The sequence below is a fragment of the Chiloscyllium punctatum genome, chromosome 32, assembly GCF_047496795.1.
Source record: "Chiloscyllium punctatum isolate Juve2018m chromosome 32, sChiPun1.3, whole genome shotgun sequence".
NCBI lineage: Eukaryota > Metazoa > Chordata > Chondrichthyes > Orectolobiformes > Hemiscylliidae > Chiloscyllium > Chiloscyllium punctatum.
The window spans coordinates 58,855,429-58,878,118 of NC_092770.1; the positions used below are offsets into that span (position 1 = coordinate 58,855,429).

General features: G+C 40.6%; 1 protein-coding gene across 3 annotated transcripts in view; it reads left to right on the top strand.

The window, feature by feature from the left end:
• Window positions 1–22,690, top strand: part of nup205 (nucleoporin 205) — a 108,128-nt gene that overhangs the window by 23,231 nt on the left and 62,207 nt on the right. For 2 of the 3 annotated variants that reach the window (XM_072552470.1, XM_072552468.1), the window contains exons 9-18: window positions 1,449–1,565; window positions 2,706–2,843; window positions 3,157–3,307; window positions 9,536–9,741; window positions 13,698–13,880; window positions 14,007–14,057; window positions 16,718–16,927; window positions 17,069–17,168; window positions 17,878–18,015; window positions 21,421–21,610. In XM_072552470.1, coding sequence (XP_072408571.1) covers window positions 1,449–1,565; window positions 2,706–2,843; window positions 3,157–3,307; window positions 9,536–9,741; window positions 13,698–13,880; window positions 14,007–14,057; window positions 16,718–16,927; window positions 17,069–17,168; window positions 17,878–18,015; window positions 21,421–21,610 — 1,484 coding nt within the window. The remainder of the gene's footprint in view (window positions 1–1,448; window positions 1,566–2,705; window positions 2,844–3,156; window positions 3,308–9,535; window positions 9,742–13,697; window positions 13,881–14,006; window positions 14,058–16,717; window positions 16,928–17,068; window positions 17,169–17,877; window positions 18,016–21,420; window positions 21,611–22,690) is intronic. The other variant, XM_072552469.1, reaches the window with a different exon arrangement.

Consider the following 22,690-nt stretch of genomic DNA (forward strand, 5'->3'; position numbering starts at 1 on the left):
TGTGAAAATGTTACCCCTTAGGTCCTTCTTTAATCTTTCCTTTCTTGTCTTAATCTAATCCCTTCTAGTTTTGGACTCACCCACCCGAGGAAAAGACCTTGGCTGTTCAATCTATTTATGTCCCTCATTATTTCATAAACCTCTAAGGTTACCCCTTCGCCTCTGATGCTGCAGGGATAAAAGTCCTAGGCTATTCAACCTCTCCCTGTAGCTCAAACCCTCCAGTCCTGGTGACATCCTTATCAATCTCTTTGGCATGCTCTCAGGGGAACAATATCCTTCATGTCGAGGGGCAACCAGAATTGGTGTTTGCATTCTTCTCTTCATTCATCAGAACATTCGGATTTAGGAGTTGGGATGAAAAGTTGCAGCTGTATAGGACATTAGTGAGACCACTTTTAGAATACTGCTAACAATGTGTAAATGCCATTGTAATTGTTGAGGTGGTCGACCACAAGGGAAATAGACAGGCACCTCCATGGCCACAAACAACGCTCCAGAATGACATGCCAACCCCCAAACACCTACGTCAAGGACATCTGGGAGGGCAAACAGTTAGCCATCAGGGCACACACAAGCACCAGTGAAGCAAGCAACAAAGGGGCGTGTGATTCCAAAAGCAGGCATAGGGAGCTAAAAATGCAAATCAAAAAGGCTTTGAAAATTTTTTGTAATTATCTTGTTGTCATGATGGGGTGACCATTGATGTTCGCTCTACCCCTCTCCTGCACAGAATCGATTTTGATTGGGTCAACTTCAGGCGTATTTGATGAACCAGGCCGTATTTTAACATGAAGATGTCTCTTTTACCTTCACTTTTGTGGTTCAGTTCTTCATTTTCAAGTTTTGGCTCCAGATTGTATGTCAGATGAAATATATAATTGTTTTATCGAGATTGATACGAAGTGTTGCACTGCACTGGAAAATGATACCTGTTGAGGAATTAATCTAGTTTGACAGGTTGAGAAGGAATAGGGAACATTATTTTTAATGGAATAAGTTTGGGTTCAGATTGGATGTAAAGCCGTTCTATTTTCTTTGAGCAGATAGGAATAAACTTTTGTGTTGCTTGCTAATGTGGTATGTGCTGAATCTCTGTATGCTTAACAGAGAGAGCTGGGCTACAATTTGGTCCAGTGCTGACGCTCTATTCTTTGCATTAACATTTGTATCTGTGAGAGAGAGATGAATTTTGAGTTTCTTCCCCCTTTTTCTAGTCCTGTCTGTTCTTGCTCTGGTCGTTTTGCCTCACCCAGGAGATAACATTGTTGTGCTAGGCAAGAGAAAGTATTAAATCTCTCAGTTCCCTGGCCATTGCATGTGGCAGGCTTTGCACAGCTGTAGTCTTTTGCTTCCCATCAATTTTGTAAGATAAATTGAGCAAAGACAACACCAGTGAGACTACTAACTTTCACTTCTCTTTGCAATCTAACCTACTGTATTAACAGGTTAAACAACTGCGGAACCGTGCAGATGAAGATGCCAGAATTATCCATATGAGTTTGCAGGTGGGCACTGAGCCACCTTCCACAGTACGCCGTGACCTCGAGCACTTAATGCTGTTGGTAAGATGAAACTTGATACCACCCTGAACTTTGACTTGGAATGAACAGGCACCAAACTGGTACCTCAGTAAACGGCAACAACAACATGCATTTTTGCATTGTAGCATCTTTAGCATTGTAAAACAAAGCAGTTGTCAGTAGTTCCATCAAAGAATGAACTAGATCCACGTCAGTACACATTAAGATAAGTGACAAAAAGAGGTGCATTTGAAGACGTGTCTTCACAGACAACCAGTGAAATTTAAGGAGTCTCAGAATTAAGGTGCAAACATGAGCACAAAATGAGGCAGCTTAAGAACACATCAGTTGGTGTTGTTTTAAAAGAAAAAATACTACAGATGCTGTAGATCTGGACTAAAAGCAGAAAGTGCTTTATGAATTGTTAGTATGAAGAAAAATCATGTTGGACTTGAACTTCTTTCCTGTGTTCCTGGATCTGCTGTATTTTCCCAGCACTTCCTTTTTATAATAGTCATTATGATTTGATTGGTTCCTTCCAATGATTGTTTTTGACGCTGTATGTATGGAAACTGAGCCAGGTTGTGCTCCCCCACAGAGTCTGATTGCGTTTTGGGAAAAAAAGAACAACGAAGGGCTGTGTGTGCCAGCTTATGGAGTGAAAGGATTGATAGGAAGAAAAATTGAAGAGCAGTTTTTAATCTATTTATGACTTGGTGAACATTCCTGAAACCAGAACAACTCCACCTTTTAATTTCTGCTGCTAACTTGTATTGAATGTTGAGTGCAGGGAAGATTTCCCCAAATTTACAAAGCAGACTTTGCATTTTAAATGGGTGAATACATATGACCATTTTGCAGATTGTGTATTGTATCAACGCATGCTGGGCCACTCTTCTACAAGTAGGTCACTGAGGGCCTCCAGTGGCAGAAAGTAAGTTGTGCTTCATGAGAACAGATAACTTGCGAAAGGGTCTACATTCTTGAAAACTATTCAATCCATGTGCACATTTTGGAGGTTCACCAAGTTGTTGAGATCATGTAGTGGATTTGAAACTGCATATTTGAAGTGGTTATACATGTAGTTTTGATGCTTATGTTGATTTCTATGATGCCTTATTACATCTCAACCTCTCAAATAAGTTAATTGAGAGAGAATGTTTGTGATTCAACTTTTGACAGATCGGAGAGTTGTACCAGAAGGATCCCTTCAGACTAGAGCTCGCCCTTGAATATTGGTGTCCATCAGAACCAGTTCAAACTACAAGCATGACTGGTTCATTCTCCGGTTTGACCCGCCATAGGCCACCACAGCGCCAGGTATGTTTCCAGTGATTTCAACCAAGATGCACAACTGAGATCATGGACCTTTTGCTTGCTCAAGGTCGGAGGGCTTTGGATCATGAGTGAGGTGATCTGAAATAGCCTAATTAAACGGGAGAACATATTTCAGGGACTGTTGTCTATTCCTGTTCAACTATACTGATTTCAGCAATATACCTAAGTGTTTTGCTGAGCCTTTTGTTTATTGCAACTCCAAGTCAGTTGGGTGTCTTCAGTTTTGTAGCTGTCAGCTTGTAGTTGACAAATCTGTCCTTTTGGAAAAAGCCTTTAATTTCTTTTTACTTTGCAGGTTGTTCTGTCTAAGTTTGTGAGGCAGATGGGAGACATGCTACCCCCATCTCTGTATTTGCCCTATCTTCAGATGCTACGTGGACTAGCCAATGGACCACACTGTGCACACTACTGCTTCAGTCTGCTCAAAGTCAATGGCAGCAGTCATGGTGAGTTTTTTCCTGTGCAAATGCAAGCTGTACCATTATTAAACTTGAAATCATTTAATCCCTTTAATATTAAAAGACATGAAAATTCATTTGAAGTGTCCTTGATGTTCAGAATTGAGTAACGATGGTACATGAAAATGAATTCAAAAGGCAGGGATATGCATTGCCAGTACTATTGGATAAACGTGTTACTCAGTGTTGCATATTATCATGCAGCTAGATTTGATATCTGACCTGATGTTAGGTTTGTACCAGTTGGCCTTTGAACCAAGGAAAAATCACCGAGTGTTTTCCTTGACTACTTGTATAGCTTTTTTTTGTCATTTACTTGTTCACGGGATGTGGGTATTGCTGGCTGGCCAGGTTTTCTTTCCATTTCTGATTGCTTTTGAAGATACTGGAAAGCTCCCACCTTAAATCACTGCAGTCTGTGGTTAAGAGGACTCAGTGCAATTAGGAAAGGAGTGCCAAGATTTTGACCCAGTGACAGCTGAGGAACTTTTCCTCTGGTCAGTGACTGAATCAGATGTTGTGGATGTAAAAATAATTGGGAAAACAGCTGTACAGAAGAATCATTGAGTCATAGAGTTGTACAGCACGGAAACAGACCCTTCGGTCCTAATCGTCCATGCTAACCAGATATCTCAACCCAATCTAGTCCCACCTGCTAGCACCTGGCCATAACTCTCCATACCTTTCTTCTTCTTATACCCATCCAGATGCCTTTTAAATGTTGCAGTTGTACTGACCTACACCACCACCTCTGGCTGTTCATTCCATATACGCACCACCCTCTGCTTGAAAAGTTGCCAGTTAAGTCTCTTTTATAACCCCCCACCCCACCCCTCACCCTTAAACATTTGCCATCTAGTTCTAACCTCCCCCACTCCAGGGAAAAGACTTTGTCTATTTATCCTATCCGTACCCCTCGTGATTTTATAATCCTCTGTAAGGTCACCCTTCAGCCTCCAACGATCCAGGGAAATCAGCCCTGGCCTATTCAGCCGCTCCATATAGTTCAAATCCTCCAACCCTGGCAATATCCGTGTAAATCTTTTCTGAACACTTTCAAGTTCCGCAACATCCTTCCGATAGGAAGGAGACCAGAACTGCACGCAATATTCCAAAAGTGGCCTTACCAATGTCCTGTACAGTTGCAACATGAACCTCCCAATTCCTTTTACTCAATGCTCTGATTAATAAAGGAAAGCATAACAAACGCTGCCTTCACTATCCTATCGAGATACGACTCCACTTTCAAGGAGCTATGAACCTGCACTCCAAGGTCTCTTTGTTCAGCAACACTCCCTAGGACCTTACCATTAAATGTATAAGTCCTGCTAATACTTGCTGTCCCAAAATGCAGCACCTCGCATTTATCTAAATTAAATTCCATGTGCCACTTCTCAGCCCATTGGCCCATCTGATCAAGATCCCATTGTAATCTGAGGTAACCTGCTTCACTGTCCACAACACCTCCAACGTTGGTGTCATCTGCAAACTTACTAGCTATAGCTCTATGTTCACGTCACTTGGGTGAATATTTAGTGAGTTCAGGGTGAAGATCCACAGTCAAACAGTCCACAGACTGTCAACATCTAATTTCACATGGGAGTACTGGAGTTATTCCAATAAAACACATTTCCCAATGGGGGAAGACAGGTCTGCATTTTTCATTTTTTAAAAGCAGCACTCATGTTTTGTGCATTGAATTTGGAAAGAATAGTTGCAACGCACAAACGATTGCTTGTGTCAAGATTAATACTGAAACTCCACACAAAGCTCTTTGAATTGCCCAGTGAATAGTCAGGAGTAGGGAGCTTCAGGCTCACTGCCTTTATTCCTAATGAAGGGCTTTTGCCCGAAACGTCGATTTCGCTGCCCGTTGGATGCTGCCTGAACTGCTGTGCTCTACCAGCACCACTAATCTAGTAGAGGACGTCCATGCCTGGTGACCCCAGGTTTAAACTCTAGTGGATGATGAGCTTCTTGATTGCGACTGGAGCTTCATATTTGGTTCTGTGCCTCTGGGCTTTGGGTAGAAAGCACTAAGATTTGAAAACTGATTAGAAAATGAAAACATTAGGTGCACCTGATGTAGAGATGGGGCCACAGTAAAGAATAGATAACAATACAGACATAGAATGTGAGCAAGAAAAAGAATAATAGTAGGCAAAGATGTTCTTCAACTCATGAGTCAGTTCAGTGCACAGAGACCTCTAAGGCTGATACAAACAATATTTATCTATTCAGGTGTTTTCATTAAAACAGAGAAAAGACCCAAAACTACAGTTTATTTTTTAAGTAAAGGGAGAGAAAGTGCACACCAGATAGAGAATCCCACGTGACTTGTAGATGAGTGAGATGTGTACCACTGGTTTCCAGAAATTTACACCTTGAAGTGCAAATGTGCAAGCTTCTGCATGGAGAATTGATGTAAAGTTTGAAGGGGCTGGTTTATCAAGCACGACTACATTACACACAGGATGGACATAGTACAAACTGGCTCACGCAGCAAAATGTTTTTAATTCCCAAGTGAGACCCTTTCTAAAAGAGGAGTCAGGTGACTACTAGGTTTCAAGCTACATCTTTAGCAAAGTTTATCTGTGAAGCTTAGGACTCTTCCATGCACTGAGGGATTCGTAATTCCAGGCTTCACCTTTTCACTTAGTCAGAATGCTATGCTCAACATTTCACGTGCCTGCTAAAGTAATGAGCAGCAAAATACAAAAATGCCAGGAGCAGAAGGGGAATTCAGAATTCAATGTGCTGAGTCCAGCTAAAGTACCAAGAAACATGCATAACATATAACATATGACATATGACATTTAGGGTGGATTGTTTTATTTTGGTGTGGTTGCCCCAAACTCTGATTTACATAGAGCACTGCAGTTTATTTTTCAGTTAATGCAAGAGCTGTGGCAAATCGCAAAATTTGCTGCACAGTTATCGCAGTCTTTAGGAAGGGTGTGATAGCATTATTCACGAGTATGAACATCTGAACTATTCATGTCTGCAGTTTCGGTCCATTACATAAACCTCGATATACCCATCTCCCTCCACAAAGGCAAAATTCCATCAAACTATGCTTTAGAGCTATTGTAGATACATTTCCATATTGGGCTGAGTCCACAGTAAAAATTCACATTTCAATAAGCATGTCATTAGCTAAAGTTCAAAAACTATGTAGCAAACGACCTGTGACAAGGGAACATGTAGTTAAATAGAAGATAGCTTGTTCACTTTTTACATGTACGATATTAATTCAGTGCCACTTAGATATCAGAAAAGTATGAAAATGCAAAACGAAAATTTGTGGAGAAGTTAGAATTAAGTCCATATGGATGTTTCTTTTGGAAACTATTGTCATTAGTGCTCCTTCCCAAGAACATGTTAAAGCTTTGGAAACCAGGCAAACCCACAAGGAGCAAAACCAGGAGAACAGTGTAGTAGATATAATGAAAAAGCAATTTGTGTGTGTATTTTAATATGGTAAAACAAAATACATGTTGGAAACAACAACAAACAATGGTAACCTTGCTCATGAATGGTGTCACAAGACCTACATTGAACCGAACCATTTAAAATCAAATCAGCTGTAGAAGTGCAGCGCACCCACAGTACCACCCTGGACTGTCACCTAGACAAGACTTTTTTGACTCTTTTTAGAATGGGATTTTAATCAATTATATTCTAAGTCAGGCACAAGGAATGCTGCCACTGAGCAAACTGACATGCATGCGTAATGTATTAAATCCAAAGCTAAGGAAACCCAAATAGACAAACAAGTTCCATTATCTGAATATATACCTCATAAAATAACAAATATAAATGTGGCATTCTTTACATACGGAAAAACCTTACAATCAACAATATTTGAATTTGGTCCAACTTCTCAGCTGATCAAAACGTGTGCAGGATAGATTTGTTGATGCAGGCTAAAATTTAATGACGCTTGTGGCAAGTGAAATGAATAGTATGATATAAAAGTCAATGTAATTATCCACTAGACATTATTTACAGTGAAAACCAAAAGCAGCAAAAGTAAAGCGAGACACTTAAACGAGTATGAGTATCAAATGATTAATTGAAGTATAAAAAATATTCTTTACACACTATAACAAATTATTTTTAATGGATTTTTCTGCAGTGCTTACAATGCACCTGAAATTTCATCAGAAATCTCACAAGGCCTTCAAAAAGACAGCCCATGAGCAACTTTAAATTTGTTAATGAAAATCAAGCACTATTATCACATTTGTGCCCTTGGGCCATTTCATAGCAATGAATAATTTTTTTTTAATATACAAATGCAGCAGCACATGAGCACATCAAAAATCTAAATGAGGTTCGTAACCTTTCTTTGGCTGATATCAGAAGGGATGGCTACTGACCCTGGTCTCAGAAAAACTTCACTGCTCTTCAAATTGTGCCAGAGTTTTATTAAAAGTATACATCCATGCAGCAGACAGAGGCTTAGTTGAAATCCTTATCGAAATGATGATATCTCTGACAATGTAGCATCACCAGATACTGCACTGAAATATCAGCATAAATTGTGTCCTGGAAGCTCTTGGAGCAAGAATTGACAACAGCAGGAGCAAAGTCAAGATAGCATTGTTATACAGCTCAGTCATCAAAATAAACTCTAGCGTTAAGGCTGTTTTGTTTAAAGATTTGCAAGTGGGTTTAGGAGATATATTTAAGACCTTAAAGTGATAGAAGTGATAAATTCTTTCCATCTGTTTAACTTCTTTTGGATTTAAAACAATGGAAGAATTAAAAGGGTATAATTTATAAAGTGATTAGAAATATAAAGAAGGTATGCTCACCCTGAATAATTGAAACCTTGAAAAGGCAATTTAACACTGTTTCAGGACTAATTTTCAGCATTGTGGGGAGGAAACTGAGGCATGGGGCTAAATTGGAAAGCTTGTTCTAAGACCTGGCACAGGCATAATGGGCTCAATGACCGGCCACTTCTGTACTTTTACATTCAGTGGTTATTTATTTAGTTGATGTTCTTGACTCAAACGTATTAAACACTTACTTTCCCACATCACTAAATGTCTGTGGTTATTTTGTTTATTAAGTACTTTGTTTGCAGATTGTCCTAACTCTCAGATTACTTAAAATCTTTCCTATTTTTCCTTCAGAAATCTGCTAATTACAACTGCCCAGTCAAATTCTGGCCATGATAGTTATTATTTATTAAGGGTTCCACTCACAGTTGCTAGAAATTCCCAGTTCAGGAATTTAGCAGTAGAGAGAGAACCAAACTTGATATTTGACATTGATCTCTCATCAGAACTGGAAAGTGGTTGATTTGAAAAGTTCAAGGTGGGTCCAATAGGATGGCACGGTAGCTCAGTGGTTAGCACTGTTGCCTTGCTGCACTAGGGACCTGAGTTTGGTTCCACCCGAAGGTGTCTGTCTGTTTGCATGTTTTCCTCATGTCAGCACGGGTTTTCTCCCACAGTTCAATGGTGTGAATGTTAGGTTGATTGACCATGGTAAAAATGCAAGATTATGGGTACAGGGGGGTTGGGTCTGGGTGGTATGTTTTTTAGATGCTGAGTCCAAACTCGATTGGCAGAATGGCCTGCTTCCAGACTGTTGGGATTTCATGATTCTATGAAAAGGTTAAAGGGGAACCAAGTTCAAAAAAGGGCTGTCTTTGATCAGGAAAGCCAGACTGATTAAATGTCAAATATATGATGGTGCAAAGCTAAGGGAGAATGGAACAAGAAAAGAAACCAAAGATAGTTCTATCAGATGCTGCCCAAGAAAAGGGTACAGTGGCTATGAGTTGAAATTATTAAAATTTTGGTCCAGATGACTCCAAAGCAGAGAGATGGAATGCCTTTTCTCAGGCTCTTATGAACTTTATTTGAAGAGAGTAGACGTCAGAGGACAGAGTTTCTGAGCAGGTGAAGAATTAAAATGACAGAACATTGGAAGTTTGGGGTCATGCCTGTGGACTTTGCTTCACAAAGCAAGCACCCAATCTACATTAGATCTCCTCATTGTGAAACCAGCTATGTTATGGGCAGCAAATATAGTGTAATCACTTGAAAGAAGTACAAATAAATTGTTTTGCTGATGAGGAATGTCTTGAATCTATGGAGTCTCAACCTCGTATGTTGAGGGACAATTGGATGATGAAGCAAAAGGAAGAGTTCAAATGACATTTTTTAAAATTAAATCTTCGTTGTTATTCCTTGCAGTAGAGAATATCCAGGTAGTCGGAGGCAACCCTGTATCATGGGAACATTTCTTCCACTCACTGATGCTGTACCATGAGCACCTAAGAAGAGATATTCCAAGCACAGACACCATTCAGTACAGGCACATGCCTTTGAGAGGCATAACACAACGTGAAATGGATGGCCTCATCGCCTTCCTTCAACTTACAGGCACCATCGTCAAATGGGTAATGTACCTTGTCCTTGATATCTCCCATCGAGAGCAATGAAAACCAATTTCTTTCTTTCTTCTTTGGATCAGATGCAGTCTGGCCATTATTTTTCTCCACCCATCCCAGTGATTAATGAAAAACAGGCCATAGGTAGCTGCCTCCCCTTTGTAAGGTCAATTATCTCAGTGCAGATTGGGCCCAGCTTTTCACTGACCAAGCCATCCTGTTGGTTTGACAGTTTCTTAATCAGTGTTCACAAAATGTGATACTGAACTAATTCACAAAAACACACAAAAAAGACCATTTTGATGCTGACAATAGTAATAATATACTAGTATAAGAAAACAACTTATTCATGATAAAAAGTTGTGAAACATTCTGTGCTAATTTTAGTATTATGCCTAGTCCAGTTTTCTACTTTATCTTGCTACAAGTGAACTCTGTGCTTGTTCAGAGAAATTTATACAATGTTTATAAACTCAGTTCTACTTTTGGATCCTGGAGATGCAACCCAACATTGTTCAAAAGTGGGTTCCAAATGACTGTAAACCAGTTCCATACTGGTTTAAAGCAAGTTCAAGTTCCACAGGTGAAATGCTTGCATTCAGCTCATTAATGTGCCTAACAATGTGACTCTACACCATTGACACAAGTCACCAGTGAAGAGGTGCAAGTCGCATCGAAACTTGCATCTGCCAATAATTTTATAATCTATTGATTTTGCTGTGTCTGGGTATTTAATGTGAAAAATGTCAGCTGATTTAATTGTAGCTTCAGCAAGCACAAGCAGTACAAGTGTGCTTTGCTTGTAAAATCTAACTGATTTGAAAATAGTGTGTTAGTGAGGGAAAATTTGCAATTACTTTGCATGAAGTCGGTAATGAAAAACTTGTACTTTCATGGGATGAAGACACCACTTGGGTTTCATAGTAATCTATACCAGTCAAGTAGACTCCCTCTTGTATTCACGAGTCTAAGCTGTGGGCAACAGCTGAAGGTTTCTTGGAAGCGAACCCTATTAAAGGAAGTAATTTGGATTATTGTATCTTTACAATCTCCTTGAAAGAGTTATCCAGTTAATTTAACTCCCCTGTTCTACCTACATAACTGTCTGGCTTTTCAGTTTTCTTTTCATTCATTCCTGGGATGTACACTGGCGGAGGTGGTAGTGACTGCCACCTTGAGCTTCTGCAGGCCTTTGGATTTGTAGTCGCCCACTGTGCTGATGAGAAGGGAGTTTCAGGATTTTGACCCAGCAACAGTAAAGAAATAGTTGTAATCAGAATGGTGAGTGGCTGGAGGGCAACCTGCAGGTCATGTGATAGTTTGTGGTGTTTCCATACATCTGTAGCTGTTGTTCTTCTCCATTGTAGATTATGTGGGATTGAGAAGTGCTTTTGGAGGAGCTTTGGTAAGTTACAGCAGTGCATCTTGTGGATGGTGTGCACTAGCTGTACATCAGGTTTTTTTAACTAGCTCGTGGGATGTCAGCATCACCTGCGTTGTGGGATGGCCAGTATTTGTTGCTTTATCTAGTTGCTCTTGAGAATGGTTGATGAGATATGGTTTAAAGAATGAATGTTGACCGTCATGGATTGGGTGCTCTTTGAGCAGAATGCTTTGTCCTGGATAGTGTCCAGCTGCTTCAGTGTTGATGGAGCCGCATTGTAGATGAATTGTTGGGCTTAGGACATCACTCTGAGGAACTCCCACAAAGATGTCCTGCAATGAGATGACTGACCTTCAGTCGCAACAGCCATCTCACTTTGTGGTAATCATGACTCCAGCCAGCAGTGGATGTTTTCCCCGCTTCTCATTGAGGCCGGTTTTGCTGGTATCTTTGATGTCACACTCAGTCAAATGTTAGCTTAATACCAAGAACAGTCACTTGTACCTCATCTCTGGAACTTAGCTCCTTTTTTGTCCATGTTGCAACCAAGGCTGTAAAGATGGCATTGGTGGACCCCAAAATTGAGCATCAGTGAGCAAGTAATTACTTAGCAAATGTCACTTGATTGCAGTGTTGGTGGTCACTTTCCATCAATTTGATTTTGAGTAGACTAGTCTTGTTGGATTCATCCTGCTTTAACGCAGAGGGCATACCAAGGCAATTTTCCACATTCCTGGGTAGATGCCATTGTTGTACTATTCAGAGTCTTTGATTTGTTGTTATTTTTATTTCATGACTTTTTTTTTGTCAAATTTTCAGTTTGGAACTGAGAGCTCAAGATGACTTTTGGACCATGGATAACAGCTTGTGTTTAAAGGAATACAGACCAAATAGGCTTTTTTTTTTAATTTGTGAGGTCAGGCCTGGAAGGTGATAATAATTTGGTTTCTGATCAGCAGGCTACGCAGGCACTTTGTCAAGTGTGAAGAGTTTAAACAGGTAGCAGCAATTGACTACTATCAAAGTCCGTACCTGAGAATTGGTTCAAGCAAATCTGGAGAAAACCTTGAGCTTAAGTAGATGGCAGATTTTGAATGGTAACTGGGACCTTAGGTATGAGATGTTTGTCAGGGAATGGCCAGAGTTTGAATCTGGTTTGGCGTATGTTTTCTGGGAAAATGAATTTTGCTGTTAATGCTACAGCAAGAAGATTTGAAAGCTCCCTGCCTAACTTCCCATTAGCAGCTCTTTGAAGCTCAGAGAAGAGAAAACTGAGTTATAAGCATTATTGCTTTTGTCTGAGTGACTGAAAAGCTGACCCTGATGGACATCTTCAAAAAATCAACAGCAAAACTATCAGCAATGCATATGTGGAAACCACTTTTTTTCATGTTTAAGACACAAACTGGTGCCTGGAATTGAGTATTCACAAATTCTTATTACGAGCCATTGGGCTCAATTTTGAGCATCTTTTGAAGGCTTTCATTTTACTGTGTTGTGAATGCAAAGGAAGAAAGGCCAATTTAATTCATTTGCTTGTCTCTGTCTTAACTAAAATGGCTGGGCTAGGAATATGACTAGTTCTCAAGCATGTGACTTCAGACCCATTGCTGCAGTGTTGTCAGGACCCAAGGCTTTTGCTGTATTCAGTGCCTTAAGCCACTTTCTTGGTACCACAAAGAGTGAATTGAATTGGTTGAAGACTGGTGCCTGTAATGTCAGAGATCTCCAGAGGAAGACGCGATGGAGCGTCCATTTGGAACTTCTGGCTGAAGTTGGAAGCAAAAAGACTTCATTTATTGCTCATGCAGAAATGGCTGCTGGTCTGTATTTTTTCCAGTACTAAAATAGGAAAATAAAAAATGAACTTTATGGTGTGAAGCACTGAGCTGTGGTCCAGGGTGTGATTTCTGTTCTCCTGTTGGCTGAGCTATCAGAGTGGCTCTGGAAAGAACCACCATTGGCCTCAGCCCCCCAGACCTGATGTCACTTCCATGCTGTGTACACCTGTGTTGGTCAAGACTCACATCAAGCTTGGCTCAAAATCCCTGTATTGTATCGTCAGTTAAAACTTGCAATTTAGCCTTGCACTTGAATAATCATCATATGAGAATGACTGGTGTCTGGCTGGTCTCAAGCAGTTTCTTAGGAGAGTGGGTCTGGATAGGGGAGGAGAGCCATAGTATACAAAGGCCCTTCTGAAGCTTAAATTACTTCACTTTGGGGGCAATTCAGAAGCAGAGGTTAATATTCTGAAGATATGGGGTCAAATCCCATCAGAGAAGCTGCTGAAATTTGAATTCCGGTAATTGGGAATAGAAAATTGGTCTTTTTAATAGTCGACATGAATCTATCACTGATCATTAAAAGCCATCTGTCTCGTTAATGAGCTTCAAGGAAGAAAATCTGTTGTTCTTCCCTGGTCTGGCTTGCGTATGACTTCATACCCACAGTTGGTTCTTAACTGCTCTCTGAAATGGCCTAGCAAGCCACGCAGTTCAAGGCTACTTAAAGACAGTCAGCAAATGATGCTTGGGATCTATTAAAGAATAATTATACTTTAACAAATTGTATCTTCCAGAGTGAGAATGCCCGTCTGGCTTTGTGTGAGCATCCACAGTGGACACCTATAATTGTTATGCTGGGCTTGATCCAATGCAGCATCCCACCTGGACTAAAAGCTGAAATACTGAAGACGCTGGCAGCATTTGGCAAATCACCAGAGATTGCTGCTTCACTTTGGCAATCACTGGAATATACGCAGGTAGGTAACACTGAAAAAGTATTGAATTTGGGAATAACTCATCAAGGTGTTGAGAAGATCTGGGCTTCAACACTGAAGAGGCAGTGAATTTGAACTGAGACCATTTGTATTGTTTTTATCTTTCAGATGTTGCAGACAGTTAGAAGTCCAAGTCAGCGACAAGACGCTGGAATTGAGGTAAGTAATCCATTATATAACAAAGACGAATGAAAAAGTAGTTTCTCAGGTTGAATCTTATAAGATCCTGGGGTGACTTGAGAGGAAGGATTTTGGAAGAATGTTTTCTCTTGTAGGAGAATCTAGTATGAGGAGCCATTGTCTTATAGGGTTACCCATTTAAAGCAAGATAGTTTTTTTTTCCTTCGCCTCTATCTCTAAAAAGGCAGTGGAAATGGAGTATTTTTTTTGAACAGAGGTAGATTTTTGATGAGCAAGCAGATAATCAAAGCATCTGTGAGAGGCAGAGCAGGTTGGAAGGGCTGAGTGGCCTACAACTATCCCTGATTCAGATGCTATTGGGCTAGTTTTTTTTCCTCTCCTGGTCACAGCGCACATAATTAAAATCTTTCAGCCAGTTGCTTGTGCAGATGCAGGGGACTCCATGTCACAGGGCTCTCCTGCTAATCGGATGCTGCCTGACCTGCTGTGCTTTTCTAGCGCTACACTTTTTGACCCATGTCACAGGCTGACCAGCATATCCACCACTAAATTAGGCAGTGATCTGTGACTCCTGTATAGACTTCAGTTTGTGTGGATCAATTACTGCACTTGTACTTCAATTCTCATCATAGTGATTGGAATTGATCAGTAGGTGCCATTACGTCCCATTACAAAGTGCACATTATGTTGTTTCTTATAGGTGTTTGAGCATTGTATTAAATTGTTTTGATGCCTGATCTTAATGTTCTTGGAAGATATATGGGGCTTAGTTTTCAAATTGGGGCTGGGAGCACACCAAAATGATTTCATAAATTAGCCCCTGTGGAACTGCATCACTCGTCAGATATTACTTAGATATGTAAGTGCACTAATTGGACCATAGGTCATTTTAGTGCCAAATTAGTGGCACTAAATATTACCGGGACATGAGAGCTGCCTCCAGAGTGCAAGTAACAAAAGCGGACACCAGCAATGAAATGGCCTTCTGGTACCTTAACCAAGAAAGAAAGTACCATGGAGAGCCGAAAGCATTGCTAAGTATAAAAGTACCCAAACAATCAAATGAGAAGTAATATGCACAGTCTGGTGCAAAAAGAGGCACATCCTGATTTTCCTCTTTTATTTCTCCCCATGTTGAGCTGCTCAGCCTTGTGCTCACTTTCAAATTCACCCAGTGCCAGACTTAAAATTCTGTTCTCACCCTCCCAGCCCATTAACAAACAGTTTAGAAGGTGCTTAACTGGAGTAATCGGGTTTCTGACTCCTTCCCACCCTTGCTTTGAAAATTGAAGTCTCCTGGAATTTGGGATTCACTGCTTTCCGAGAATGTGATATTTAAATTACATGCACCTATTGCTGACCCCTTCCGTAACTAAAACTTATGGGTTTTAATGTTGATTGCTGTGGTATATCTTGTAAGAATTGTAGCTACATTTTGGATGATTAGTGTATGAAGAAAAAATAGATGATGCAACAATGATTTCGGACGAATTCTAAAATTGGCACAGAGGTTCAAAAGGTTCAAATGGTTTGGGGCTTTTACGTTGAGACTTACGAGATAATTTTGAGTCATGTTGATTATGTGGAAACTAGTTAGATCCTTACACTAAGTCTATTGTTTGTATTTAAAATTTGTCAGTGAGATAAATTGTTTATTCTTTAAACCACCAGAGATGTGCAGATGTGATTGGCAGTGTGATGTAATTTTTTTTAATGTATTACTAAATTATAGAATCTCTCATCTGTGTCCTTGTCACCTCGGAACTGTGTGAATCCTATTCCCATCAAACCTGCTGTTTCCCAGCTGTAAAATTCAGGTCATTCAAAACTCTGCAGTCGGAATTGTGTGCAATAATAAATCCTCACATTCATTGGTATTGCTGAAGTGCCAGGCAATGACATGCATTTCTGACGCAAGACAATGTTACCATCTCTCCTTGAAATTCAACACCATTATCATCACTGAATATCAGCCCTCCCCAAAAACACTCATCAGCAAAATGACATCAAAATCAGTATCATTAACCAGAAACTCAAGTGAACCAGACTAGCCATGTAAGTATTGGGGGTATCATTGATTCTCTTCCAACTTTGCGTTTACCGAAAACCATGATCCTTTGAGTGGCTTGTTATGCATCATTTCTTCCTTGTCCCGATCATTCGCAATAATATCTTGAATTATCTTTGCCCTATTCTTTGGAATGTGTACTCTGCACCCTCTTGGTTTTGCTCTGCTCATTTAAGGTCTCCTTAAAATCAATCACTTCGATCACCATTGTGCTCAACGTTCCTAATGTGTTTTTGCAGATCGTTATCTCATTTTTGTCAGATTTAGCTTTTGTGTAGCTGCTTGAGATTTGTTTTTGTGTGACTGAAGATACCACCCCCTTAAATGCAAGTTTTTGCTTCTGCTTCATAATTGGCAAAAGAATGAAGTGAGTGTGAGTTATGATCTGGAGTAAACTACCTGGTAAGGGTGGGAATTTTCAAAAGGAAATTGGAAATACTCCTGAAAACAATAATTTGAAGTAATTGAGATGGGGAGTGGAAATAAGTCAAGATATTGTCCCAAGATTCTGGACAGTTAATGAGGCATGTGATTGTCATCATGTTATATGATTTTAACTTTTGAGTTTAATTTCAGATCATCATATTCTCTCATTTTCTTTTCTCCTCAGGTGGAGTTGAATGAAATTGAATCTCGCAGTGAAGAGTATCCTCTCACCAGAGCATTTTGCTGTCTGATAAGTACACTGGTTGAAAGTTCTTTCCCCACTAACCTTGGAGCAGGACTTCGTCCTCCAGGGTTTGACCCATATCTTCAGTTCCTTAGGGACTCTGTGTTTCTTCGCTTTCCAACCAGAGCGTATAGAAGAGCTGCAGAAAAAGTGAGAAATAGCCTCAGTTCTTTTAGAAGCAATATTGATTCTTTTTGTTTTATGTATGTTCTTCTACTGAACCCTGTATTGCAGCACAGCAGACATGGACTTTGTACAATTTTAATTCTCCGTATGTGTGATATTCCACAGTGGGAGGTGGCTGAAGTTGTGCTTGAAGTTTTCCATAAGCTTTTGAGAGACTATGAACCCCGACCAGAAGATTTCACAGACCAAATGGTGGAGCTTCAAGGTAAATGATAGGTCCTGGATATTGCAGTCAAAGGTGTCACTCAGTGGGTTCAGGCTTCCAACGAGGAGAACTTTTTGTTTGTTTTCCTACATCAACTACTTCTAAAATGTCTAGAAGTGATGTTTGACTTGGACATCCACCCTCCCTCCTCTCCCATTTTGTCAGTTTTATACTGATTAAGGTAAAAGAGTGGACCACCTTGCTGATATCCAGTATCAGCGTTCATATCAACATGTTCAGTGTAGCTCCCCTCAGAAGAACAGCTTTGTCTAAACTCAGATGATGTGACATTGTTTCCATTTTGTTCTTTGGCCTATGGTGGCTTTGCGTGAGTGTAGCAGCTTGATAAGAGTTAATGTTTAGTCAGGTACAGCTTACTGTTGTGCCATTCCCACGACAACCCGTTGGCATTACCAAATCCTGTTTCACATTGGACCAGGAGCCAGAACAAGACTTTTACCCCATATATCTGTGTTTATTGAAATCACCAGCAAACAACTTAATGAAAGGAAATTCCGTACCAGATCCAAAATATGATGGAACCAAATTGACCACATTTAAGACACCGACAGTAGTAACTGAATTATAGTTGTGTCTTGAAATCCATTCAGAGGTTAATCTGGTCCTTGTAATCTGTACAGCTACACAATATCCAATCCTGACAATGGTGCAATGTTAAGATTAATTACTCTACTTCTTGGATTCCTAGGAGAGATGGTGGTTGCATACAAGTCTCCAGGATACAACTTAATGTTTCATTTGCTGAATGACTCCCCAATGCTGGGCCTTTGTCTGAGTCTTTTGGAGGAAGGCGTCAAACTGCTGGACACCTACGCACCATTTCCTGGTAGGCAAAGAGAAATATCTTGTGTGCATGCACACAGATGAGTTTGGTAGCCCACTGAGATGTGATAATTTATCTCCCCAACTACCAATAGTCTTTGCTTTAGACAGTTTTCCCCTCTTAATCAATATTCTTTGCTGTTTCAATCTTTCTCCTTTCACCTTAAAAATATGCCCCCTAGTTTTGAACTCACCTACCCTGGGGAAAAGGCTTCTGCTATTCACATTACTTAGTCCCCTCATGATTTTATAAACCGCTATAAGGTCACCCCATAATCCCTTAACACTCCAGTGAAGTAATTCCCATCTTATCCAGCCTTTCCTTATACCTTGAACCCTCCAGTCCTGGTACCATCCTTTGTAAATCTTTTCTGCACCCTCTCCAATTTAATGATCCACGTGGAAGGGTGACCAAAACTGTACACAATACTCCAAAAGTGGCCTCACCAACATCCTGTATAACCACAACACAATGTCCCAACTCCTACATTCACTGGTCTGAGCAATGAAGGCAAGTGTGCTAAATGACTTCTTAAACACCTTGTCTACCTGTGATGTGAATTTAAAAGAATTATGTACCTGAACCCCTAGGTTTCTCTATTCTATAACAGCATCTGGGGCCCAACCATTAACTGTACATCCTGTCCTTGTTCATCTTTCCAAGATGCAATAGTTCCCGTTTATCTAAATTAAATTCCATCTGCCACTCCTCAGCCCATTGACCCAGTTGATCAAGATCCCTTGTAATCTTAGTTTAGTGGACAGAGGATAATCATCTATCTAATCTTGGTATCATCTGCAAACTCACTAACTGTATTTCCTACATTCTCATTCAAATCACTTATATAAATTAGAAAGAGCCCTCCATCACCACCCTCTGTCTCCACCATCAAACCAATTTTATATCCAATTGACAAGCTCTCCCAGAATCCTATGTGATCTAACTTTACTAGCGAGGGTACCATTCAGCACCTTTTCAAAGGTCTTAGTCAAGTCCATGTCAACAACATCTACTGCTCTGCCCCCATCTGTCACCTTGGTAAGGAGCGTTGCAGCAGGCCTGAGACATATGTTGGCGTGAGAAGATAGTGTGTTGTAGAACTGGTAGGCAACTGGAAGGTCAGTGTCATTTTCAGACAGAGTATAGATACATGGGAAAGCGGTCCTGCTCTCTCTCTCTCTGCGCTCTCTCTCTCCGCTCTCTCTCTCTCTCGCTCTCTCTCTCTCCGCTCTCTCTCTCTCTCCGCTCTCTCTCTCTCTCTCTCTCTCTCTCTCGCTCTCTCTCTCTCTCTCTCTCTCTCTCTCTCTCTCTCTCTCTCTCTCTCTCTCTCTCTCTCTCTCTCGCTCTCTCTCTCTCTCTCGCTATTTTTCTGTCTTTCTCCCCACCCACTCTCTTGCCCCTCCCCCGCTTTCCCCCTCTTTCTACATTTTCCCCCTTTACCTTCACCCTTTCTCTCTTCTGCCCACATTCCTCCCCCCCCCTCCGCCTCTCTGTGAGTTCTGATAAAGGGTCACTTAGGCAAAGAGTCAAAATGTTAACTTTCTTTATCATTTTAGAAGTTCTTTTGTTTTTATTATTCCAATTGGAATATTGTTTCCATACTAATAGTTCAGTGACCACTTCCAAATGAGTGGACAGCTGATGTGGCATTAATCAGCAACTTGAACTTGAATTTGCCCAGTGATGACTTAACATATTTAATCATCCTGAAATAAATACAGAAATTACAAGTGTTCTGCTTTGTGATGTTACAGGATGGTTCGTATTGAACAGAATTTTCTTCTCTAACATCTGATGAACTGTGAGCATCACCATGCTGGGCTGTCAGCTATACACGGCCTATTGCTGTGTCTATTCTTTAATACGGACTGTCTCACTCGTGTTGCACTTTTGATTTGCTAGGTTCTTATGACTTAAAATATTGTGAGCACTTGGATTTGGCTTTGATTTATGTTTTATTCTATTCCTTCATTGATGTCAATCATCTGCAATTAATTCAAATTAGCAATCTGAGTTTCTGTTTATGATAGAACCTAGGGATTCAGTGGATGGGATCCTGACGGACAGGATGTGCATGTGTTTGGAAAGGCAAGGACTGATTAGAGATAGTCAGCATGGCTCTGTACATGGGAACTCATGTCTCACAAACTTGACTGAGTTTTTTTTTTGAAGGAGTAATGAAGAGGATTGATGGGGACAGAGCGGTCGACGTGATCTATGTGGACTTCATTAAGGGGTTTGACAAGTTTCCTCGTGGTAGACTGGTTAGCAAGGTTAGATCTCATGAATTACAGAGAGAGTTAGCTATTTGGACTCTTAACTGGCTTGCAGTTGGAAGCCAGAGAGTGATGATGGAGGTTTGCCTTTCAGACTGGAGGCCTGTGACCAGTGGAGTGCCACAAGGATAGGTACTGGGTCCACTGCTTTTTGTCATTTCCATAAATGATTTGGATGTGAACAGAGGAGGTACGGTTAGTAAGTTTGGAGATGACACCAAAATTGGAGGTATAGTGGTCAGCAAAGAAGGTTACCTCAGTACAACAGGATCTTGATCAGATGGGCCAATGGGGTGAGGAGTGGCAGATGGAGTTTAATTTAGATAAATGTGACATGCTGCATTTTGGAAAGGCAAATCGGAGCAGGACTTATGCACTTAACGGTAAGGCCTTGGGAAGTGTTGCTGAACAAAGATACCTTGGAGTGCAGGTTCATAGTTCTTTGAAAGTGGAGCTGCAGGAAGATAGGATAGTGAAAAAGGCATTGGTCAGTGCACTAAGTACAGGAGTTGGGAGGTCATGTTGCAGCTGTACAGAACTTGGTTAGGCCACTTTAGGAATATTACGTGCAATTTTGGTCTCTCTCCTAGTGGAAAGATGTTGTGAAACTTGAAAGGGTTCAGACAAGATTTGCAAGGTTGTTGTTAGGGTTGGGGATATAGGGAGAGGCTGAATCGGCTGGGGCTGTTTTCCCTGGAGCATGGGAGGCTGAGGGATGTCCTCCTAGAGGTTTATAAAATCATGAGTAGCATGGATAGGATAAATAGACAAAATCTTTTCCTGAAGTTGGAGGTGTCCAGAGCGAGAGGGCATAGGTTTAGGGTGAGAGGGGAAAGATGCAGAGGATGGTGCATGTATGGAATGAGCTGCCAGAGGAAGTAGTGGAGTTTGGTACGATGACAGCATTTAAAAGGCGCCTGGATGAGTAGACGAACAGGAAGGATTCGGAGGGATTTGGCCAAGTGCTGGCAAATAGGACTAGATTAGGTAAGGAGATCTGGTTGGAATGGACGAGTTGGACCAAAGGTTCCATGCTGTACATCTCTGACACAATGTATAAGGAGTTTAATTCTCAAAGCACCTGTACTGTGGAATGTTATTAATTACAGACCATATTCTGCTGATGCCTCAGGTAAAAAGCACTTGGAGAAAGCAGTGGAATATTCACTGGGCCTTTTGGAGCTGGCCCTTCAGAAGGAGAACCAGTTCATGGATTGGCTGAGAGAAAGCCATTCCTCTGTCATAGCCACACCCCTTGAACAGTTGCTTCAGGGCATCAACCCACGCACCAAAAAGGCTGACCATGTAGTCAATATTGCTCGGTAAGTTACCATGCCTCTGATTTTGGTATCATAAATTTCTATATGTACTTTTAATAATATGAAAACTCAGTTAAAATCTGGCTTCTCACTGCAGCGATACCAATTATATAACTGCGTGCAAGTGTTTGCGCAATGCGAATTCCTGGTTATGAACTTAAATTGATTCAAAGTGTTTTTAGGCACTGCTTGACCTGCTAAGTGTATTTTTTTACTTTTAAAAGTATGTTTTGCAGCATTAATTATTTTGAAGTAATTGCTCATGTCAAAATCAAACACTTCACAATATTACTTTGTCAAGCACTTCACAGCTAACTAATATTGTGAAGTGTTTCTGAGACATTGCAGTTTGACAAGATTATTTATAAATTCAAGTACAGGGTATTCACTATAGGATACTTTCTCTCACCCCACATATGTAGGTTATTTTGCAAGGTAAATGTTGGCTCATACTCCGGAGTAAATCTTTTGAGTAATCAGCCTTGCGTATTATCAGGGAATCTTTTGTTTTAAGCTGCTGAACGCACTGCTGGGCAGTGTGATAGAGACAAGTTCAATGGAAGGAATGGGAAAAAGGCAGGAGAACAACACTCAATCGTGATCATTTGGAAAGCCAATGCAGACAGGATAGAGTGGAATAATTCTGAGATTGATTTGGAAATGTGTCACTTTTTGTGCAAACTTTTTTTGTCCTTTTAAACAGCCTTCTTAAGTCTTCCAACTTCACATGCGTTCCCAGATCTCTCTGTTCATGTATCCTTTTAACATTGTCCATTTTAGTTCAATGCTTGTCCTTATTCTTCTTTTGGCACAGAAAGAGGCCATTTGGCCTGATGTGCATTTGCCAACCTACTGCAGAAGCAACTTCAGTCTCATTCCACCATTTTTAATTCTCCCCTGTACCCCTGCAAATGCATTCTCTCCAGATAAATTTTTCAATTCCATTTTGAAAGTCACTATTGAATCTGTCGCACTCAAGCAGAACATTGGAGATCTGAATTGCTTTCTGTTGCTTTTGTTTCTTTTGCCATTCACTTTAAATGTGTGTACTTTTGGTTTTGATCCTTATGCCACTGGGGTACG